The 19060-nt window shown below is 48.3% G+C and overlaps 1 protein-coding gene across 1 annotated transcript; it reads right to left on the bottom strand.

The window, feature by feature from the left end:
* Positions 1-99: 99 nt before the first annotated feature.
* HMCES (5-hydroxymethylcytosine binding, ES cell specific) lies at positions 100-15401 on the bottom strand. Its single transcript, XM_088479833.1, has 7 exons — positions 15256-15401; positions 11869-12083; positions 10239-10382; positions 9987-10106; positions 9413-9573; positions 8191-8383; positions 100-626 (listed from the first exon to the last, which is right to left on the bottom strand). Exons 2-7 carry the CDS (start codon positions 12055-12057, stop codon positions 429-431), a joined length of 1005 nt encoding a protein of 334 aa, XP_088335959.1. The 5' UTR covers positions 12058-12083; positions 15256-15401; the 3' UTR covers positions 100-428.
* Between the last annotated feature and the right edge of the window lie 3659 nt (positions 15402-19060).

The raw sequence follows: 19060 nt of genomic DNA, 5'->3' as shown, positions 1-19060 counted from the left end.
AATATAGATATTTGAGGGATTGTGCGGATATATATTTTCGTCTTTTTACTAGAATAAAGAGAAGACTGCAAGTAAGAATCTAAGTTTTTTTTTTTGCAATTTTGTATGTAATTGAAACTTTATTAAACATCCATAACCAAAGCATGATACAGTATCGGCTAAATTTCTTGCATGACACTTGTGTCAGGATATCAGGTTAATGCAATAACGGTAAACAGTAAGACCCCATAACTGCCAGGGTATTATCAGCAGATAGGGGGCGCGGGTTTGGCTTGGGTCGAGGCTTCAATTGCCCAGTTAAACGTTAGGAGGTTATGGGTACCTGTATCTGTTCGGCTTTAAACAACTCAATACGGAACAATATAAACTTTATAAAACATATAAATCTCTTTGATTATTTGGGAATGTAGCGATCACAGAACACACAGTCATCTCTTTGGCCTTTTAGGAGACGGTTCCCCCTCTTTCTTCAGCCACTGATGCATTAACCCTGCGCTGGTCTTCTTTGGCGACACAGCAAGCTGAGAAAGCTTCGGCGATCTAAGACCTTCTGGTTGTTCTTTCTTTGGAGATTTATTTTGTAACCAGAGCAACATATTTTTGCCACTGGCGCTAAGAGTTGGTTCCTGCAAAAAACAAAAACAAACAAAACAAAAACATTAATTGAGAAACTTCTTAAACCCGATACTTTCATGCTTTAAAAGTAAAAAGGTCAGTAACATACATTAATCAGTGCCACCCTAACGAGCCACTGCAGTTCAGGATGTATTACCTCCTCATTACATTATAGGCAGCACTAGCCCCTCCCACATCTTTAGGGCAGGTCCCAATGGAGTCTGATTAGAGTAATAAGCTATTGAGGTTGTAGTTCCTTTGAGCTGTCGTGCCATCACTGGCCATGGCCATGCCCCTTTGTATAAATCCACCAAATCAGACAATGTTTAGAAAGCAAGTCTGCAATGCGGTCAGTCACTCTCTGACTGCTTAGGCAAGCTCCTCTCTCCTAACAGGGTAACATGCAACCGAGAAGAGAAAAAGAGTATGTTGACATTTTTAGTGACCAGATATTCATGTATATTACTCAGGGGACTCCTCCTGGAGACATAGGCAAGCTTACCGTCTCCAGAAATAATTCCCCCCCATATAGTTTTCACCTTAGCTTAGAGAGATGATAGTGGCTGTTATTCAGATCTTACAGCCTGGGGCACTGAAGCAAATTAGACAGAAGACAAGCATGCCCAGCCTCTCTACACCTTAGATGGCCATGGATAGAGTTGGCTACGGTAAAGGGTACCGGAAGTCATATGAGACGGACAGAGGGTAAAAAACACCCCCTGCGATGCGCCACTTGGAACTCAAAGGTATAAAAATCCTAAACTATAAGAGTAAGAGCAGGAAAATGTAAAAAAAAAAAAGGAAGGGAGGATGGAAAAATAGAAGGATGGCGGAGGAATTGGAACACTCTAATTCTTAATGACTTCATTCACAAAATGCTACATCTATATTTCCCCATTGTACATACTAAAAGTTCCTAGAGAGCCCGTCCGAACCAAAATATTAAAGTTGCAAAAAACCCCTTCAAGTTGCCACTAACCCAACACACATTCCAGTGATAAAACTGCTTGTGTGAGCATAGACACTAGGGGGGGGGGGGGTCATTCAGACCCGGTCGCAAGCACCGATGTGCTCGCAACCGGGTCGATGGGTAGCCCTGCGCACGCGCAGCGGCCGCACTGCGCGTGCGCAAGCCCTGGAGCGAGAGAGAAGCTCTGGAGCTCGCTATAAAAGGGGCGGCTGTCGATGTTGATCGACAGCTCGCCCCTTTTTGTAGGTGGGCCGGGGGGGTGGTTTCCAAAATGGAGGTGTTCCTTAAGGAACGCCAACCGTTTTGTGGGCGGCCGCACTGACATCAGCAGTGATGTCAGTGGGGAGCTTCCTGCTCCATCAGAGCAGAAAGCTCCCTGGGGCTTGCGAGTGCCCAGACCCAACCTCAGGGTCTGGTCACAAGTCCCGATGGTCACGATGGTGATCACCATCGCGACCATCACCCTGGTCGCTAGCTAAGCTGTGGAAGGTAACCCACAGCTTAGCTTGCGACCAGGAGGCCGCACCAAAAAAAAACAGGATTTTGGTACTTACCGTTAAATCCATTTCTCCGATTCCACAGGGGACACTGGAGCTTCATGACAGTGGGGTATAGACGGTGGGTTGAGTTGAGCCTGGCACTTTAAAAATCTACAAGTGTGACTGGCTCCTCCCCCTCTATGCCCCATCAACCCCAGTTTTAAAGAACTGAGCCCGAGAGGAGACGGAGAACAGACTGAAGAACAGAGAAGGAGAACAGGAAAAGAAACATCCAACATACTGACACACTGCAAGAACACAGCAGGCTGCAGTGATAAACAGTCACACAATGAAAACAGACCAAACTGCAACAGAACTGATGCAGAACAAGCAACTGAGAACAGGCAAGAAGCACTGGGTGGGCGTCCAGTGTCCCCTGTGGAATCGGAGAAATGGATTTAACGGTAAGTACCAAAATCCTGTTTTCTCCTTCATCCACTAGGGGACACTGGAGCTTCATGACAGTGGGGACGTCCCAAAGCTAACCTCCTGGGGGGGAGAGTGCTGAACGCCCTGCAAGACACTACGACCAAAATTTGAAGCAGAAGCCGCAAAAGTGTAAAATCTGTAGAAACGTACAAAAGTATGAACCGAAGACCACGTCGCTGCCCTACAAAGCTGTGAAGCCGAGACACCTCTACGTGCCGCCCAAGAAGTACCCACAGAGCGCGTAGAATGCGCAGAAATGGATACCGGCGGTGGTCGAGCAGAAGCAACATATGCCTGACGAATAGTCAGACGAATCCACCTGGCCAAAGTTTGTTTAGACGCAGGCCAGCCACGCCGATTAGCATCATAAAGGACGAACAGAGCCTCTGATTTACGTAGCCCCTCAGTACGGGACACATAAATGCGAAGTGCCCGAACCACATCCAAGGAGTGAGAATCCCCAGAAGAGTCCGACAACGCTGGCACTACAATCGGCTGATTCAGATGAAAACCCGAGACCACCTTGGGCAAAAAGGAAGGCCGGGTACGAAGTTCCACCAGATCTTCGTGAAAAATCAAGTAAGGGGAACGGCAGGACAAGGCTCCAAGTTCAGAGACACGTCTGGCCGAAGCCAGGGCCAATAAAAGGATCATCTTCCAAGTCAAATACTTCAATTCCACCTCCTGCAAAGGCTCAAAGGTGGATGACTGAAGAAAAGATAAAACAAGATTCAGGTCCCAAGGAGCCGTGGGTGGCACAAAGGGGGGCTGAATTTTAAGTACCCCTTGAAAAAAGGTCTGAACCTCCGGAATCAGAGCTAGGCGACGCTGGAAAAAAATAGATAGAGCAGAAATCTGCACTTTAAGCGATCCCAAGCGTAACCCCGCATCGAGGCCTTTTTGAATAAAAAGAAGAAGACGTGGTAAATGAAAAGAGGAAGTGGAGGATCCACGACCTTCACACCTGGAGATATAAGCCCTCCAAATGCGATGATAATGCGCTGATGTTACCGGTTTTCTAGCCCTAAGCATGGTAGGAATGACCGACCTAGGAACTCCATGGCTTCTTAGGATGGCGGTCTCAATAGTCACGCCGTTAAACGAAGCCGCCGTAAATCCGGGTACACACATGGACCCTGTTGTAGAAGGTCCGATCGTAGCGGAAGAGGCCAAGGTTCGTCTGCCAGAAGGAATAAAAGATCGGAGTACCAAACCCGACGAGGCCAATCCGGAGCCACTAGGATGACGGTGGATGACTCTCGTTTGATCCGCTTGAGAATCCGAGGGAGGAGCGGAAACGGTGGGAACAGGTACACAAGGCTGTACGGCCAAGGGATCAGTAAAGCATCCGCTCCCACCGCTGCCGGATCCATGGTCCTGGAGCAGTAAAGGGGTAGTTGATGATTTATCCGAGATGCCATCAGGTCTATCTGTGGTTTCCCCCATCTGCAAACCAGTTGATGAAAGACCTCGGGATGAAGGTCCTGACGACTGAGGTAGTCCGCTTCCCAGTTGTCGACCCCCGGAATAAACACTGCGGAAATGACCTCTACGTGTCTTTCTGCCCACAGAAGGATGCGACTGGCTTCTCTCATTGCCATCCGACTGCGGGTTCCCCCTTGGCGATTTATGTATGCCACTGCTGTGGCGTTGTCGGATTGTATCCGAACCGGAAGTCCTCGTAACAGAGGAGCAGCCTGTATCAAAGCTCTGTAGACTGCCCGCAGTTCGAGAACATTGATTGGTAAGAGGGACTCCTGCTGCGACCAAAGCCCCTGGAAGTGATTGTCCAGAACCACCGCTCCCCATCCGCGGAGGCTGGCGTCCGTGGCGACCAAGGTCCAATTCCAAATTCCGAAGCGCCGACCCGCTAACAGATGCTCCGTCCGAAGCCACCAGAGCAAGGATATGCGGGTCCGGGGAGACAGACGCACCAGCCGATGCATCTGTAGGTGGGACCCGGACCACTGAGACAGAAGATCCAGTTGAAATATTCTGGAGTGAAATCTGCCGAATTGGATGGCCTCGAAGGAAGCCACCATTTTCCCCAGGAGACGGATGCAAAGATGCACAGATACTTTCCTGGGTCTGAGCACCAGACGAACCAGCTCCTGTATGGCTATGGCCTTGTCCCTAGGCAAGAATATACGAAGCAGAACAGTGTCTAGAATCATTCCTAGGAACTGAAGTCTCTGGGACGGCATCAACTGAGACTTCTGGAAGTTCACAATCCATCCATGTTGAATGAGAATCTGATGTGTAAGGGACACTTGGTGTAAAAGGACTTCTGCCGTCGGAGCCTTGATGAGTAAATCGTCTAGGTACGGAACTATCGTCACCCCCCGAGAGTGCAAGTGAGACACCATGACGGCCATCACTTTGGTGAATACCCTGGGAGCTGACGAGAGACCGAATGGCAGGGCCTGAAACTGGAAATGAGCTTCCCTGATGGCAAATCTGAGGAAAGCCTGGTGAGGAACCCAAATTGGGACATGCAGATAGGCGTCCTTGATATCTATCGACACCAGAAACTCTTCTGCCTCTAGTCCCGCAATGACAGAATGGAGAGACTCCATCTTGAACCTGTGAAATGAAAGATACTGGTTCAAGGATTTCAGATTCAGAATGGGTCTGACTGACCCATCTGGTTTCGGAACCACAAAAAGGTTTGAGTAAAACCCTTGTTGTCTTTGTGCAGTGGGAACCGCCACAAGGACCTCGGCCAGCAAAAGTTTCTCGATCGCTTGACGCAAAATTAGTTGCTTCAAGGGATCGACGGGCAAACCTGTTGTAAAATAACGCCCAGGAGGAGTGAAAGCGAACTCGATCTTGTACCCTTGAGATACCAGATTTCGAACCCAAGTGTCTGGAGAAGTCCGTCTCCAAACCTCCGAGAAACGCTGGAGGCGAGCCCCCACCTTCGGATTTCCGAGATGGGATGGGAGCCCGTCATGCCACAGGCTTGTCTGCTGGCTTGGGATCTGGACGGCGGGCAATATTTGCTTGACGTCCTCTAGCACGGCCTCCTCGCCCCGCTGAAGACGAACCTCGCGATCGTCCCTGAAATCTTGCAGATGCTCGAAAGGAACGAAAGGAAGGTCCCCTAAACGAGCGACGCGGAGGAGGTGCTGATGAAGGTAGAAAAGTACTCTTACCTCCAGTGGCCAGCGAGATCCATTTGTCCAGCTCAGGACCAAATAAAATCTCGCCTGTGAAAAGAAGAGCTTCCACTGCTCTTTTTGACTCCGCATCCGCTTGCCAGGCACGAAGCCAAAGTGCCCGGCGAGCAGAGACCGCCGAAGCAGAAATCCTAGCGCCTACCTGGCCGATATCTCTGGAGGCGTCTCCTAAGTATACAGCAGACTCCTGAATATGTTCTGCCAAGGTGATCAGATCTGCCCGCGGAGTGCTGGATCTAAGACCCTCCGTCAATTGTTCCACCCACTTTTCCACAGCCTTGTTGACCCAAGATCCTACCAAGGCCGGCCGGAGAAGTGCACCTGTGGCCGTATAAATGGATTTCAAAGTGGTTTCTAATCTCCGCTCTGAGGTTTCCTTCAATGTAGTAGCTCCTGGAACAGGTAACGTGGTCTTCTTTGACAACCGAGAAACCGAAGAATCCACAGGTGGCGGGGTCTCCCACCTCTTCCTATTTTCCGCAGGAAATGGGTAAAGAGAGAAAAAACGCTTAGGAATCTGGAATTTACGGTCCGGATTCTGCCAGGCTGCCGTCATCTGTTCGTCTAACTGGAGAGAAACAGGGAATGTGACGGCCATCTTCTGTGACCTGGCAAATAAGGAGTCTTCTAACGATTCTGGAGCTTCCTGGCCAGAAATCTTAAGAACTTCCCTTACCGCTAGAATGAGTGCGTCAATACCTTGCAATGCCTCAGGTTCTTGTGAGTAAGTCTCTACGTCTGATTCGTCCAGCATCTCCCCTTCCTCCTGAGACGAGTGATCCGCTGCCGAATCCTCATCCGACTGGAGAACCGCCGGAAGAGCCCTCTTCTTAGATGAGCGACTTACCGTAGCTTCAGGAGCTTTAGATGCAGAACCCATCGCTTGAGCAAGGCTATTCACCGAGCGGACTAAATTCTGAGCCCACGCTGGTTCTGCTACAAAAGAAGGGTGAGATGTGCCAGGTAGATCTCTGGCAGCCTCCCGTTCCCTACGGGAAGCGGCTAATTCAGAAGAAAGGTCCGCCATGACCCCTGCCAAACTATTTATGAAGGAGGGAGTGACAGACTGCGTGTTAGCACTGTCTGCTTCACACGTCTCGCACAGGGAAGACCCTTCGGAGCGAGCATGGGTAAATTTCTTCCTGCACTTAGTGCAGGCAAACAGCTTTTGTGATGCAGTTTTTTCTGTCCTGGATGTCATCATGTACTCACAGACAAGCACCACATACAATTCAGGAATGCAGAAGAAGTATAGGGAGAAGCAGAATTACAATAATAATGCTACTGAAGTATGGGAGCAGACAGAGCAATAAGGGAGGAGCAGAATTTCAATAATAATGCTACTCAAATTGCAGGCAGAGCAGTATAGGAGGAGCAGAATTTCAAGAATAATGCAACTCAGTAACAGGGGCAGACAGGCATATAAGGGAGGAGCAGTCAATAGGACCAGAAAGTAGTTAAAACCACCTTCTGTAATTACAGACCCCCTGTAGAAGCTGTCAGTTTCTCCTCTCCCCCTCCGCTCAGTGCCTTCAGGGAATGTGGAAGCTCCTCTCTCTGAGGCGCCACTCCCGTTCCGAGCGCGCCAAACTAGCCCAGGCAGTGAAGGAGGAAGAGGAGGAGGGACCTATAAGCTCCTCCTCCTAATGGCCGCCGCTTTGTATGCGCGCGGCATACACTTATTCTGTGTCCCCGCACTGACAGCGGGGGCCAGCGGCACGACTGCCGCCAGTGATAAACGTGCCGGTGCCTTTTACACAAGCACCGGCACGCAGAGGCAGGACTGCTGTGAGCGCGCCTACCTAACAGCCAGCGCCGGTGTTCTATCGCAACACCAGCGTGGCACTGACAGCCGCGCGCTGTTTTCAGACCCAGCAGTTATTTTCACCTCTCCTGCTAGTCAGGAGAGGTGTGCTACTCACCGGGCTGCTGCGGCCAGAGCGCTGGGCAGTGAGGGGAGAGCGGGGACCCGGACACAAGCCAGTGTTAGCCGTGGCGGGCCCCGCTGAGTCTGATGACTCCTAACTGCCTAAAGCAGCCTCCCCTCCATAGGGTGACCGGACACAGGCTGCAGTAGCCGTGTGGTCCCCTCTCTGGCGGCTCCCACGATGCAGGCAGACTGTCACAGCTAACAGTCTGCCTGTCCTCTTGCTTGATTCTTTTACAAATCATATAAAAATTAATATAAGGGCTAGAGACAGCCCCTGTGCAGCGGCTCTACTTGGGCACATTCTAAAAACTGGGGTTGATGGGGCATAGAGGGGGAGGAGCCAGTCACACTTGTAGATTTTTAAAGTGCCAGGCTCAACTCAACCCACCGTCTATACCCCACTGTCATGAAGCTCCAGTGTCCCCTAGTGGATGAAGGAGAAACAAGAAGTGCCCGCCCTCATTCAGAGAGAGTGATCGCTTCTTGCGACCGCCTCTGAATGAGGTCCTAGATCTTTGCAGTACTTGCCTTTTTTTTGTTCAGAATAATAACTGCAGTGCATTCTGGGGTGTTGTTCCGCGAGTTGTTCACGATACTGGATACAGGGTGATAGGTGATATTTTCAATTGGACGAATGAGCTTAAAAGCTTCATTGGCAGGAACCTCCCCAAAGTCCAACCACTTCTGGATTTCCTCATCGCCGTCCAGTATAGCCGGCATTCTGCGGACAGAACCGATCACATGATCAATAGGCATTTAACATAGCGTCAAGAAAATTCCAGCAAAAATAAAGCCCAGATAACATTTGTGAAATATAGGGGGGGAGGGAACGACCCATTATACATTAGTAATGGTAACCACTTGTGGTGTACCCTACTCGGGTAGGTCTCTCCTGCGATGGGGTGGGTGAAGGGTTATTGTACCACCTACAAGACAGATGGATTCCAGCGCAAAACCTCTAATGGTGTCGGAAAGTGAGAAATTACACTTACATATAGATACGTTACCACTGACAAGCACTTCAATGAGAAAACTATACAATGATAAAATTACAAAGTAGTAACAGTGTTGTGGGGCTGATTGAAGGCTATAACTGTACGTGTTAAAAGTAAGACCACAATAGCTTATACAAGTGAAAAAAATAAATGTTACTGTGTTGTTATTTGTCATAAAAATTAGACTTAACGACATAGAAAAGGAAGAGACAGGCAGCGCAGTCTAGAAGAGTTCAAACTAATGTACAGGAAGTAACGCGTTCCACTTGGACGGGCGCTGAAAACCTGCTGAACTCCTGATATAACGAAAACCTTAACCACAGGAAGAGAGAAAAGGGTATAGAAAATACTTTGTGCATCACTTTCACTAACACCAACCAGTAACACTAAAAACTCTTCCTTATGTATCAGATCTGAAGATGGACTTAGCTGTGCAGAAAAGAGTTTTTGCAAATACTAGTTCATAGGGACCCCAGGCAGGTAATTTGTGGGGACACCGGTCCCATTGTCAGCCAGCATAGCTTGTTTCTAAATCTCAATCCCTAAAAACAGATCATAGGGAGTTTTACAAAAAGTTAAACAATATTGGTCACACGCGTTTCTCTCAGAACAGTGCTCAGCAGACGCTGTGCGGACCGGGGGGCCAAATAGTTTGTAGAGGCCTTGATGCAACAACCTATAATTAGGCTGACCCATAAAACCAACCGGCCTCTTCCTCCTGCAGGACAATAAATAGGTAATGCAGTTTTACTTGCCGGTCGTGAATGAAGTTCATGCTCTTGGAGGAGTCCACCGTGATGACAGTGTAGGAATAGAGAGGCTCTCCTCCATTGGGCGGCTGCCAGCAATCAAACAGTCCGGCCATTGTGAGCAAACGCCAGCTGCCTCTGTCGGCACCGTCTTTTGTATCTGGAGACTGGGAGGATGAAACCGAGCACTCGTTTTAAAACAGTGGATTCTGACCGGACCTCCTACCCACATAGTAATAGGATCAAATCTAAAAATATTTTTCTGGCCTTTTTGTTCCCCTTTTGGAATTTTAGTGGCATAGAAGGTGTGGGCAGGAAAATCTCCCACCCCAAAACGTTGACGATGTATCAATCCTGTGCAAAGGACAGATCTCAGCTCCCTTTACAGATATGACATCATGTGAATGATGACATCATAAACTTAGAGATTGGCCTTGACAGGGGGCGGGGGCGTTCCAGCTATAGATCAGAGATGAGACCATCAAATCTTCAGAACTTACAGGGAGACACAAACATTGTAAGGACTACCTACTGTCTACCTGGACTACAGTGTAATCGGTAACCATGGCAGCGGAGATACCTGTTCGGCTTTGATCTGTGGGAAGTAGATATAATACGGCTGTTTCTCGCTGTCCTGCCGTCTCCATTCATAGAATCCATCTGCAAGAACCACACATCTCCTGCCATTGGAAAGGGGACCCTGAGGGAGTACAGGAGAAAATGTTAGCGACGTCAAACAGGGGGGAACCATTCCACCTCTCCACCCAAAGGTCTGATCTTCAAAAGAATAATACCATTAAATAACCCTTCAATGAGCTTTTTTCACACTCACCTTGTATAATGTCTTCTGGGTCATGGTATCGCTGCGGCAATTGTTTGTTTTATACTGCATTTTCGATGGGTCTGTTTCGGGAAACCAGGACGGGATGAGACCCCAGCGCATGGCGGCGAGGACCCGCTCAGAAGAGTCGGCATCCTATCAATGAGAAATCATAATTAGTGACATACATCCTACATAAGAGACACGTTCGCCTTTATTTTCGCTCATGCTCCCCATTAATACAATACCACAGGCGACGTCCCGCAGTGCGTCATATAGGTCGGTAAGATCAGCTTTACTTATTCAGTCGATGTTTCACTACTGTAAGCATTTGATCCTGCTTTCCTACCCGTCCAGTTCTAACCTACACACTTCTGAAAACCCTTTCATGACCGGACCCGGTTCTGTGTTTTGGAGGTCCCTTGGCTGCACTTTGAGTACATTTTTCTGCATTTCGTTTACCCAAAAAGTTTATAGAATTTTATTTTTGAGGGCCGATAGGAACTTTTTTTTTTTGAGCATAATGGAATTTATTTTAAACAGCTAAAAATGGTCAAAAATAATATTGTACCCCATTTTCCATGATTCCTCCTAATTCTAGTTATTTAATGGGATCCAGAGAAATTTACCACAAAATGTAACTAGCTAGTCATCCTGAGCCTATAGACAACAAAAAGTCTGCCTGACACAATTACAGGGCTGACAGTATACAATTTCTCTCTTAAAGGTCCCTCTGTGCCCATATTTTTAGGGGTGAGCAGGGATAGGACTGGGGCTTATAAAAACTGTAGCAATGTCATTTAGTTTCTGTAGATCTGGGACCCACATGCATTCTGTGCAATTTAAGCATCAGCGTCACCGGACGCCAGCGGATGTGGGGGTCTTTAAAAATAATGGATGAAATATTTTTAGTCCCATTTACAAAATGCATGGGTATGAGGATCTAAAGGTGGCCATACACGGCACGATATACGTGCCGATCCGACGAATCGGCACGATATAGGTGGTATATCGTGCCGCGTATGGGCAGGATATCGTACTGCGCGCATCCGCGGGATCGTATATCGCATCCCCAGATCTTCCCGCATGTTGATCCGGGATGCGATGTACGATCCCATTCAGATGGGGGAGCCGGCATATCGTGTGGTCAGCGGGGACCGCACGATTGCTGGCGGTGAGAACACGATCCGTCTGCTGACGGATCGGCAGTCGCACTACACGGTGCATCGCACTGTGTATGGGCACCTTTAGATTTCCAGCAAAGTATCAGACAGTTCCGTGCTATAAAGCCCAGTCACTAATGTCTATACAACACATCCCAGCATAAATATTAACCTTACATGAAATGATGTAATACATGGAGTGAAAAAAAATAACAACCTGGTCTTACAGATAAAAACACTGCGAGACGCCTGTATGACCGCACCAATGATTCTTGCTTTCCACAAGCTAATATACTGAGGCCGAGTACAGTCATGTCACTCCTGGAAACCATTGAACAACTTCAGTATCAGTCTGAAGATGACTCGTATGCGATACTCGTAGATGTAACGAGATGGAGACAGACGTCTGGTCCCTGGTTACACCAGGTACGGCTCAGCGCTCCCCATGGCAATCATTTAATTTAATCATTCATGGTTACCTTCTGGAAATGCCTCAGAGACAGCAGGACGGGGCTGTTGGACTGGGGACACTTGTTATACGATGGATGGTACTTGTCAGAATCGCCGTCCCTCCACTGCGGACTTTTCTTTCGGCCCTGCTTGTCTTGATACTCACAAGCTTTACAGACATCCTCCGGCGCCAGAGTACAAGCCGTGCGTCCGCACATCGCGCAATAGCTTCGCAGAGACTAAACTACACACAAAAATTCAGCATTAACATTGCAGTTTGTACGCTAGTATAGTGTTATAAAACTTGGCCGTATAAATGATTATCAGAAATATCAGTGTTCATTCTAGCACTCGGCACAAGCCGTGCAGTTTCTCTTTCCTGCCTGGGGGTGTCACTCTCTGTTCTGGTGCTTCTAGCAAACTCTGGTCTGTATCTCAGCAGTTTGTTGTATCAGCTGAGTGTGTACAGAAAAGCCTTAAAGCCCCGCCTAACAATCTGCCCTTATACAAAAGGCATGTGTGTTGTTACAAATACATCTAGCAGCCTATATATCATATGGAATTGGTATGGGGATTCCGGTTATCAAAATCCCAACACCGGCATCCCGACAGAGCTAGCGCTGCCGGGATACTGACTGTATCCCATATCTAGCTGTCAGGGCGCTGTCACATGGGTGCTTTGAACGCTTTCGTTTTCACAGCTAGCAAAATTAGTGAAGACCATAGGCATGCACAGAGGCCAGCACAGGGGGTGCAGTTCTCCCTCCGCCGGGTTATGGACTACCTTTTGCCTCTCTACCACCAGGACACAGACTACTCACCGGGGTGGCAAATTGAGTCTAGGTGAGTAGTGTATGTCCTGGAGGGGTATGCAATCGGGAAGCCGGCGGACCTAATCCCGACAGCCGGCTTCCCGACTGTCATATCCCGGCAAGGGTCTGAAGACAGGCATCGATATGCCGACACCTGTCATTAGATATACGCCGGGGCCCGGCGCCTGGCATCCCAATCGAAGGGATGCCGGACGCGGATAGCCACGGGGGGGGGGGGGGGGGGGAGGGGGACATTAGGTTTATGGTTTCCGAGGGGGACTTCAGGTTAGACACCCCCCCAGGAGATTAGGTTTAAGCTAGGGGAAGGGTGGGTTAGGGTTAGGCACTGGGGGAGGTTAGGGTTAGGCACACCTAAGGGAGGGTTAGGCAGTAGAAATAGGTTAGTATTTGGTAACGATCGGGATTCCCTCCTCTGCCGGGATGCCGCTGTTGGGATTCCAACCGCCGGGCATGGGTCGGGCGGTAAATCAGACCGTTTCCGTCCTGGAGGGAGGGGGGTTGGGGTAGTCCATGACCTGGCTGAGGGGCACCACCTGTGCCGGCTTCTGCGCATGCCTTCGGTGAAGACATCACAGCTGAATAAACGTGGTTGAACTTCGAGGGGTGCAAATATTCTGCATGCAGGCTATGGCCACCTCTATATTTACATTGCATTTTAGACTAGGTCGTGCCACTCTATCAGGTTGTCTATTTGATATCCCCATTCCAGCACAAAATGTTTTAACAAGTGCAAATTTTGCACCTGTATCTAGATTAGGTGACTATACACCTCTCACCCATTCACCTGCTGCAATTGAATAAATATTAAAAATTATATTACAAACAAACATATGTTATAATAATTGATTTTGTTTGTAATATAATTTTTTTTTTACATTGCTTCTTACCTAATGTGCCCTAACTGTAAACACCACAACCTGGGCGCTTATTCAATGTAAAACCATTATAAATATTAAAAGTCACCACGACCTACAGCTACATACATTGCTTCCTTCTATGGCATAAGGATGAACCCTGATATACTATAAATAAACTAGCACTGGCACTTTACGCAGTCATATGTAAATCGTGGTACTATGACTGCACCTGGCAACCGCACATCGGATTCATGGCAGGAAACTATTGCGCCTTAGTGCCGAGTACACAAAGGGGGGAGATTCAGTTAGTTGCGAGTTGTGTTGCCCGGTCTGTGCTCCCGGGTAAAGTGCCCAAAGCTATTCAATTACAGACAAGCGATGAACCTGCGAGCAGTCCCAGCAATTAATGCCTATTTCTGCTCGCACCTTCCGGACTGCATATGTGATACTGGCCTAAAATAACCTCACCTGGAAACAGCTGTAAGGGATTTACTAAAGCTTCTATAATATATATATATATATATAAAAAAAAAGTGTCAGAGTTGCCCATAGCAACCAATTTGATTATAGCTATCATTTCTAGACAAGAGGTAGGCAACATGTGGCACTCAAGCTGCTGTGGAACTATGCATCTCAGCATGCCCTGCAGAAGTTTTAGCATGCCCTAAGAGGAAAACTGTGGCATGACATGCTGGGGTGTGTAGTTCCACAGCAGCTGGAGTGCTGCAGGTTGCCTGTCCCTGTTTCTAGATTGGACAAGATTTATTTATGAATCTTTAAAATTATTTTTAAGAAGATTTGGTTTGAAAATTGCAATTTCCCTGCGTTTTAGTCCAGTTTACACTACTACTACTAGAAAACGCTCCTGGGGCGCTCAACTTCAACGGCAGCGGGTAATTCACAACATATTGGTGGTATTACTGATACGATGCCACAGAGGTGAATTAAACGGCCTCATTCAATTCTGAATGTTTGATTTCTTACATTAAACGGAAGCCTTCGTACTGTTAAGCAGAGGTGGAAAACCTGTAGTAGCAGTGACACTAGAAGTCCCAGCAAGCCTCGGCACCTCTACAGCAGTTACATGCTCCCAATCTCTTCTGGCATAATATACAAAGCTGTTGGAAAGTCACATCTTGCATGTATAGTATGAAATCGGGGCTGGTATGCTGGGACTTGTAGTTCCACAGCAGCTGAAGTGTGACATGTTGGATTTACAGTAATGAAACCTGGCATGATATGCTGGGACTTGTAGTCTCACAGCAGCTGGAGTCACAGGTTGCATGTATAGTATTAGAAGCCTGGTATGCTAGAACTTGTAGTTCCACAGCTGTTGGGAGAGTCGCCCTGCATGTACAGTATATAATCTGGCATGGTATGCTGGGACTTGTAGTTCCACTGAAGCTGGAGTGTCATATTCTGCATGTATAGTATGAATCCTGGCATGCTATGCTGGGACTTGTAGTTCCACAGCAGCTGGAGTCGAATGTTGCATGTATAGTATGAAACCTGGTATGCTATGCTGGGACTTGTAGTTCCACTGAAGCTGGAGTGTCATATTCTGCATGTATAGTATGAATCCTGGCATGCTATGCTGGGACTTGTAGTTCCACAGCAGCTGGAGTCGAATGTTGCATGTATAGTATGAAACCTGGTGTGCTGGAACTTGTAGTTCCACAGAAAGCAGCAGCCCCGATGTAAGAGGGAGTAAGTGCAGTACACTGACCTGTGATGTGATGGGGGTATACTGATAACTCAGGTACAGTCACCGCGCCATGTCCTCCCTGTATACCTGCTGCTGGCGGGAGGAATACATAACACACAAGAGGCCCACAGTCCCAGAGGGAGGTGACGTCACTGGATCATGTGATCGCCAGTCTCAGGGAAGGGCGGGGCCACCGAGTGCCTGACTGACAGACAGCTGCTGCCAGTACAATAGAGGACAGGTTTAGTGTGACTGCTGGAACTACAAGTCCCAGCATGTAAGGCAGCTCCCCAGCAGCTTGAATGCCTTATGTTGCATACTGTTTGCATAGAATAGAATATTACTTCATTGCACTTCCACACCTCATAGCCTGTATATATATATATAGAGTATACTATATGCACTACTAGAGACTACAGTAGAGCTGGTGTGGACAGACCTTTGAGCTTTGGGATCTACTCTGAAGGGTGAAAAGCTTTTGGGATCTACGACGCGGGCCCGGAAAAGGGGGCATTGCCTCGTAGCAAGGGGTATAGGGACTGGCCGCCAAAATCGGGACAGTTGGGAGGTCTACTTTTAGGGGTCTGAGCCTATAAGACATAAACTAACAAAACACATCAGGTTAGTACTGCAATCAGTGACTAATGTCCACAGGATAAAAAATAAAGGTGCTGCAGATAGAAGCCGGCAGTAAATGGGTTGTTAGTAATTGCTGCATGCAACAAGGTGTTAGTCACAGGTGGTATTGAACTGAACAGTGAGCTGACAGCTCCGAACGGACCCCGATAATTAACATTCTAACTTGCCACGACTACCGGAGCAATTCATCATTGCTCCGGCGCGGTGACAGCTGATACAAAATCAGCTGTCCACGTGAGGTGCTTCACTGCTCTTTTTCGGAGCAGTGAATCCTTTCACTGCTCCTGTCGCAGCAGTGACGGGAATGCGCATGAGCGACCTACAGGTCACGTATGCACACAAGATCCCCGATGTCCGGTGAAAGGAGCCAGAGGGGGCAGAAGGATACGAAATCGCAACCTGGATCTTCTACTACCCATAAGGAAGCCGGTTGCGATGCCGGAGTAGGAGCATTCTCCATCTGAAGATGGTGAATGCTCCCGCAGTCAAACTCCGAAAATATTATATTTTCAGAGCTTGATGAATACTGTACCCATACTAGTGTATGGGGACAACGGGCCATTCCGGGAGAGGAAGGTAAGCAGGAGATATCTGTGATACTAGTGTATGGGGACAGTGGGCCATTCCGGGAGAGTTAGGTAAGTAGGAGATATCTGTGATACTAATGTATGGGGACAGCAGGCCATTCCGGGAGAGGAAGGTAAGCAGGAGATATCTGTGATACTAGTGTATGGGGACAGTGAGACATTCCGCGAGAGGAAGGTAAGTAGGAGATATCTGTGATACTAATGTATGGGGACAGCAGGCCATTCCGGGAGAGGAAGGTAAGCAGGAGATATCTGTGATACTAGTGTATGGGGACAGTGAGACATTCCGCGAGAGGAAGGTAAGTAGGAGATATCTGTGATACTAATGTATGGGGACAGCAGGCCATTCCGGGAGAGGAAGGTAAGCAGGAGATATCTGTGATACTAGTGTATGGGGACAGTGAGACATTCCGCGAGAGGAAGGTAAGTAGGAGATATCTGTGATACTAATGTATGGGGACAGCGGGCCATTCCAGGAGAGGAAGGTAAGCAGGAGATATCTGTGATACTAGTGTATGGGGACAGCGGACCATTCCGCAAGAGGAAGGTAAGTAGGAGATATCTGTGATACTAGTGTATGGGGACAGCGGGCCATTCCAGTAGAGAAAGGTAAATAGGCGATATCTGTGATACTAGTGTATGGGGACAGCGGGCCATTCCGCAAGAGGAAGGTAAGCAGGAGATACCTGTGATACTAGTGTATGGGGACAGCGGGCCATTCCAGGAGAGAAAGGTAAATAGGAGATATCTGTGATACTAGTGTATGGGGACAGTGGGCCATTCCAGTAGAGAAAGGTAAACAGGCGATATCTGTGATACTAGTGTATGGGGACAGCGGGCCATTCCGCAAGAGGAAGGTAAGCAGGAGATATCTGTGATACTAGTGTATGGGGACAGTGGGCCATTCCGGGAGAGACACGTAAGTAGGAGATATCTGTGATACTAATGTATGGGGACAGCGGGCCATTCCGGGAGAGGAAGATAAGCAGGAGATATCTGTGATACTAGTGTATGGGGACAGTGGGCCATTCGGGAGAGGAAGGTAAGCAGGAGATATCTGTGATACTAGTGTATGGGGACAGCGGACCATTCCGCAAGAGGAAGGTAAGTAGGAGACATCTGTGATACTAGTGTATGGGGACAGCGGGCCATTCCAGTAGAGAAAGGTAAGCAGGCGATATCTGTGATATTAGTGTATGGGGACAGTGGGCCATTCCGCAAGAGGAAGGTAAGCAGGAGATATCTGTGATACTAGTGTATAGGGACAGTGGGCTATTCCGCGAGAGGAAGGTAAGCAGGAGATATCTGTGATACTAGTGTATGGGGACAGCGGGCCATTCCAGGAGAGAAAGGTAAATAGGCAATATCTGTGATACTAGTGTATGGGGACAGCGGGCCATTCCGCAAGAGGAAGGTAAGCAGGAGATACCTGTGATACTAGTGTATGGGGACAGCGGGCCATTCCAGGAGAGAAAGGTAAATAGGAGATATCTGTGATACTAGTGTATGGGGACAGTGGGCCATCCAGTAGAGAAAGGTAAGCAGGCGATATTTGTGATACTAGTGTATGGGGACAGTGGGCCATTCCGGGAGAGACACGTAAGTAGGAGATATCTGTGATACTAATGTATGGGGACAGCGGGCCATTCCGGGAGAGGAAGATAAGCAGGAGATATCTGTGATACTAGTGTATGGGGACAGTGGGCCATTCGGGAGAGGAAGGTAAGCAGGAGATATCTGTGATACTAGTGTATGGGGACAGCGGACCATTCCGCAAGAGGAAGGTAAGTAGGAGATATCTGTGATACTAGTGTATGGGGACAGCGGGCCATTCCAGTAGAGAAAGGTAAGCAGGCGATATCTGTGATATTAGTGTATGGGGACAGTGGGCCATTCCGCAAGAGGAAGGTAAGCAGGAGATATCTGTGATACTAGTGTATAGGGACAGTGGGCTATTCCGCGAGAGGAAGGTAAGCAGGAGATACCTGTGATACTAGTGTATGGGGACAGCGGGCCATTCCAGGAGAGAAAGGTAAATAGGCGATATCTGTGATACTAGTGTATGGGGACAGCGGGCCATTCCGCAAGAGGAAGGTAAGCAGGAGATACCTGTGATACTAGTGTATGGGGACAGCGGGCCATTCCAGGAGAGAAAGGTAAATAGGAGATATCTGTGATACTAGTGTATGGGGACAGTGGGCCATTCCAGTAGAGAAAGGTAAGCAGGCGATATCTGTGATACTAGTGTATGGGGACAGCGGGCCATTCCGCAAGAGGAAGGTAAGCAGGAGATATCTGTGATACTAGTGTATGGGGACAGTGGGCCATTCCGGGAGAGACACGTAAGCAGGAGATATCTGTGATACTAATGTATGGGGACAGCGGGCCATTCCGGGAGAGGAAGATAAGCAGGAGATATCTGTGATACTAGTGTATGGGGACAGTGGGCCATTCCGGGAGAGGAAGGTAAGCAGGAGATATCTGTGATACTAGTGTATGGGGACAGCAGACCATTCCGCAAGAGGAAGGTAAGTAGGAGATATCTGTGATACTAGTGTATGGGGACAGCGGGCCATTCCAGTAGAGAAAGGTAAGCAGGT

This window comes from Taudactylus pleione, unplaced genomic scaffold, assembly GCF_031769625.1.
Source record: "Taudactylus pleione unplaced genomic scaffold, aTauple2 ptg000247l, whole genome shotgun sequence".
NCBI lineage: Eukaryota > Metazoa > Chordata > Amphibia > Anura > Myobatrachidae > Taudactylus > Taudactylus pleione.
This window is presented reverse-complemented; position numbering and strand designations above follow the sequence as displayed.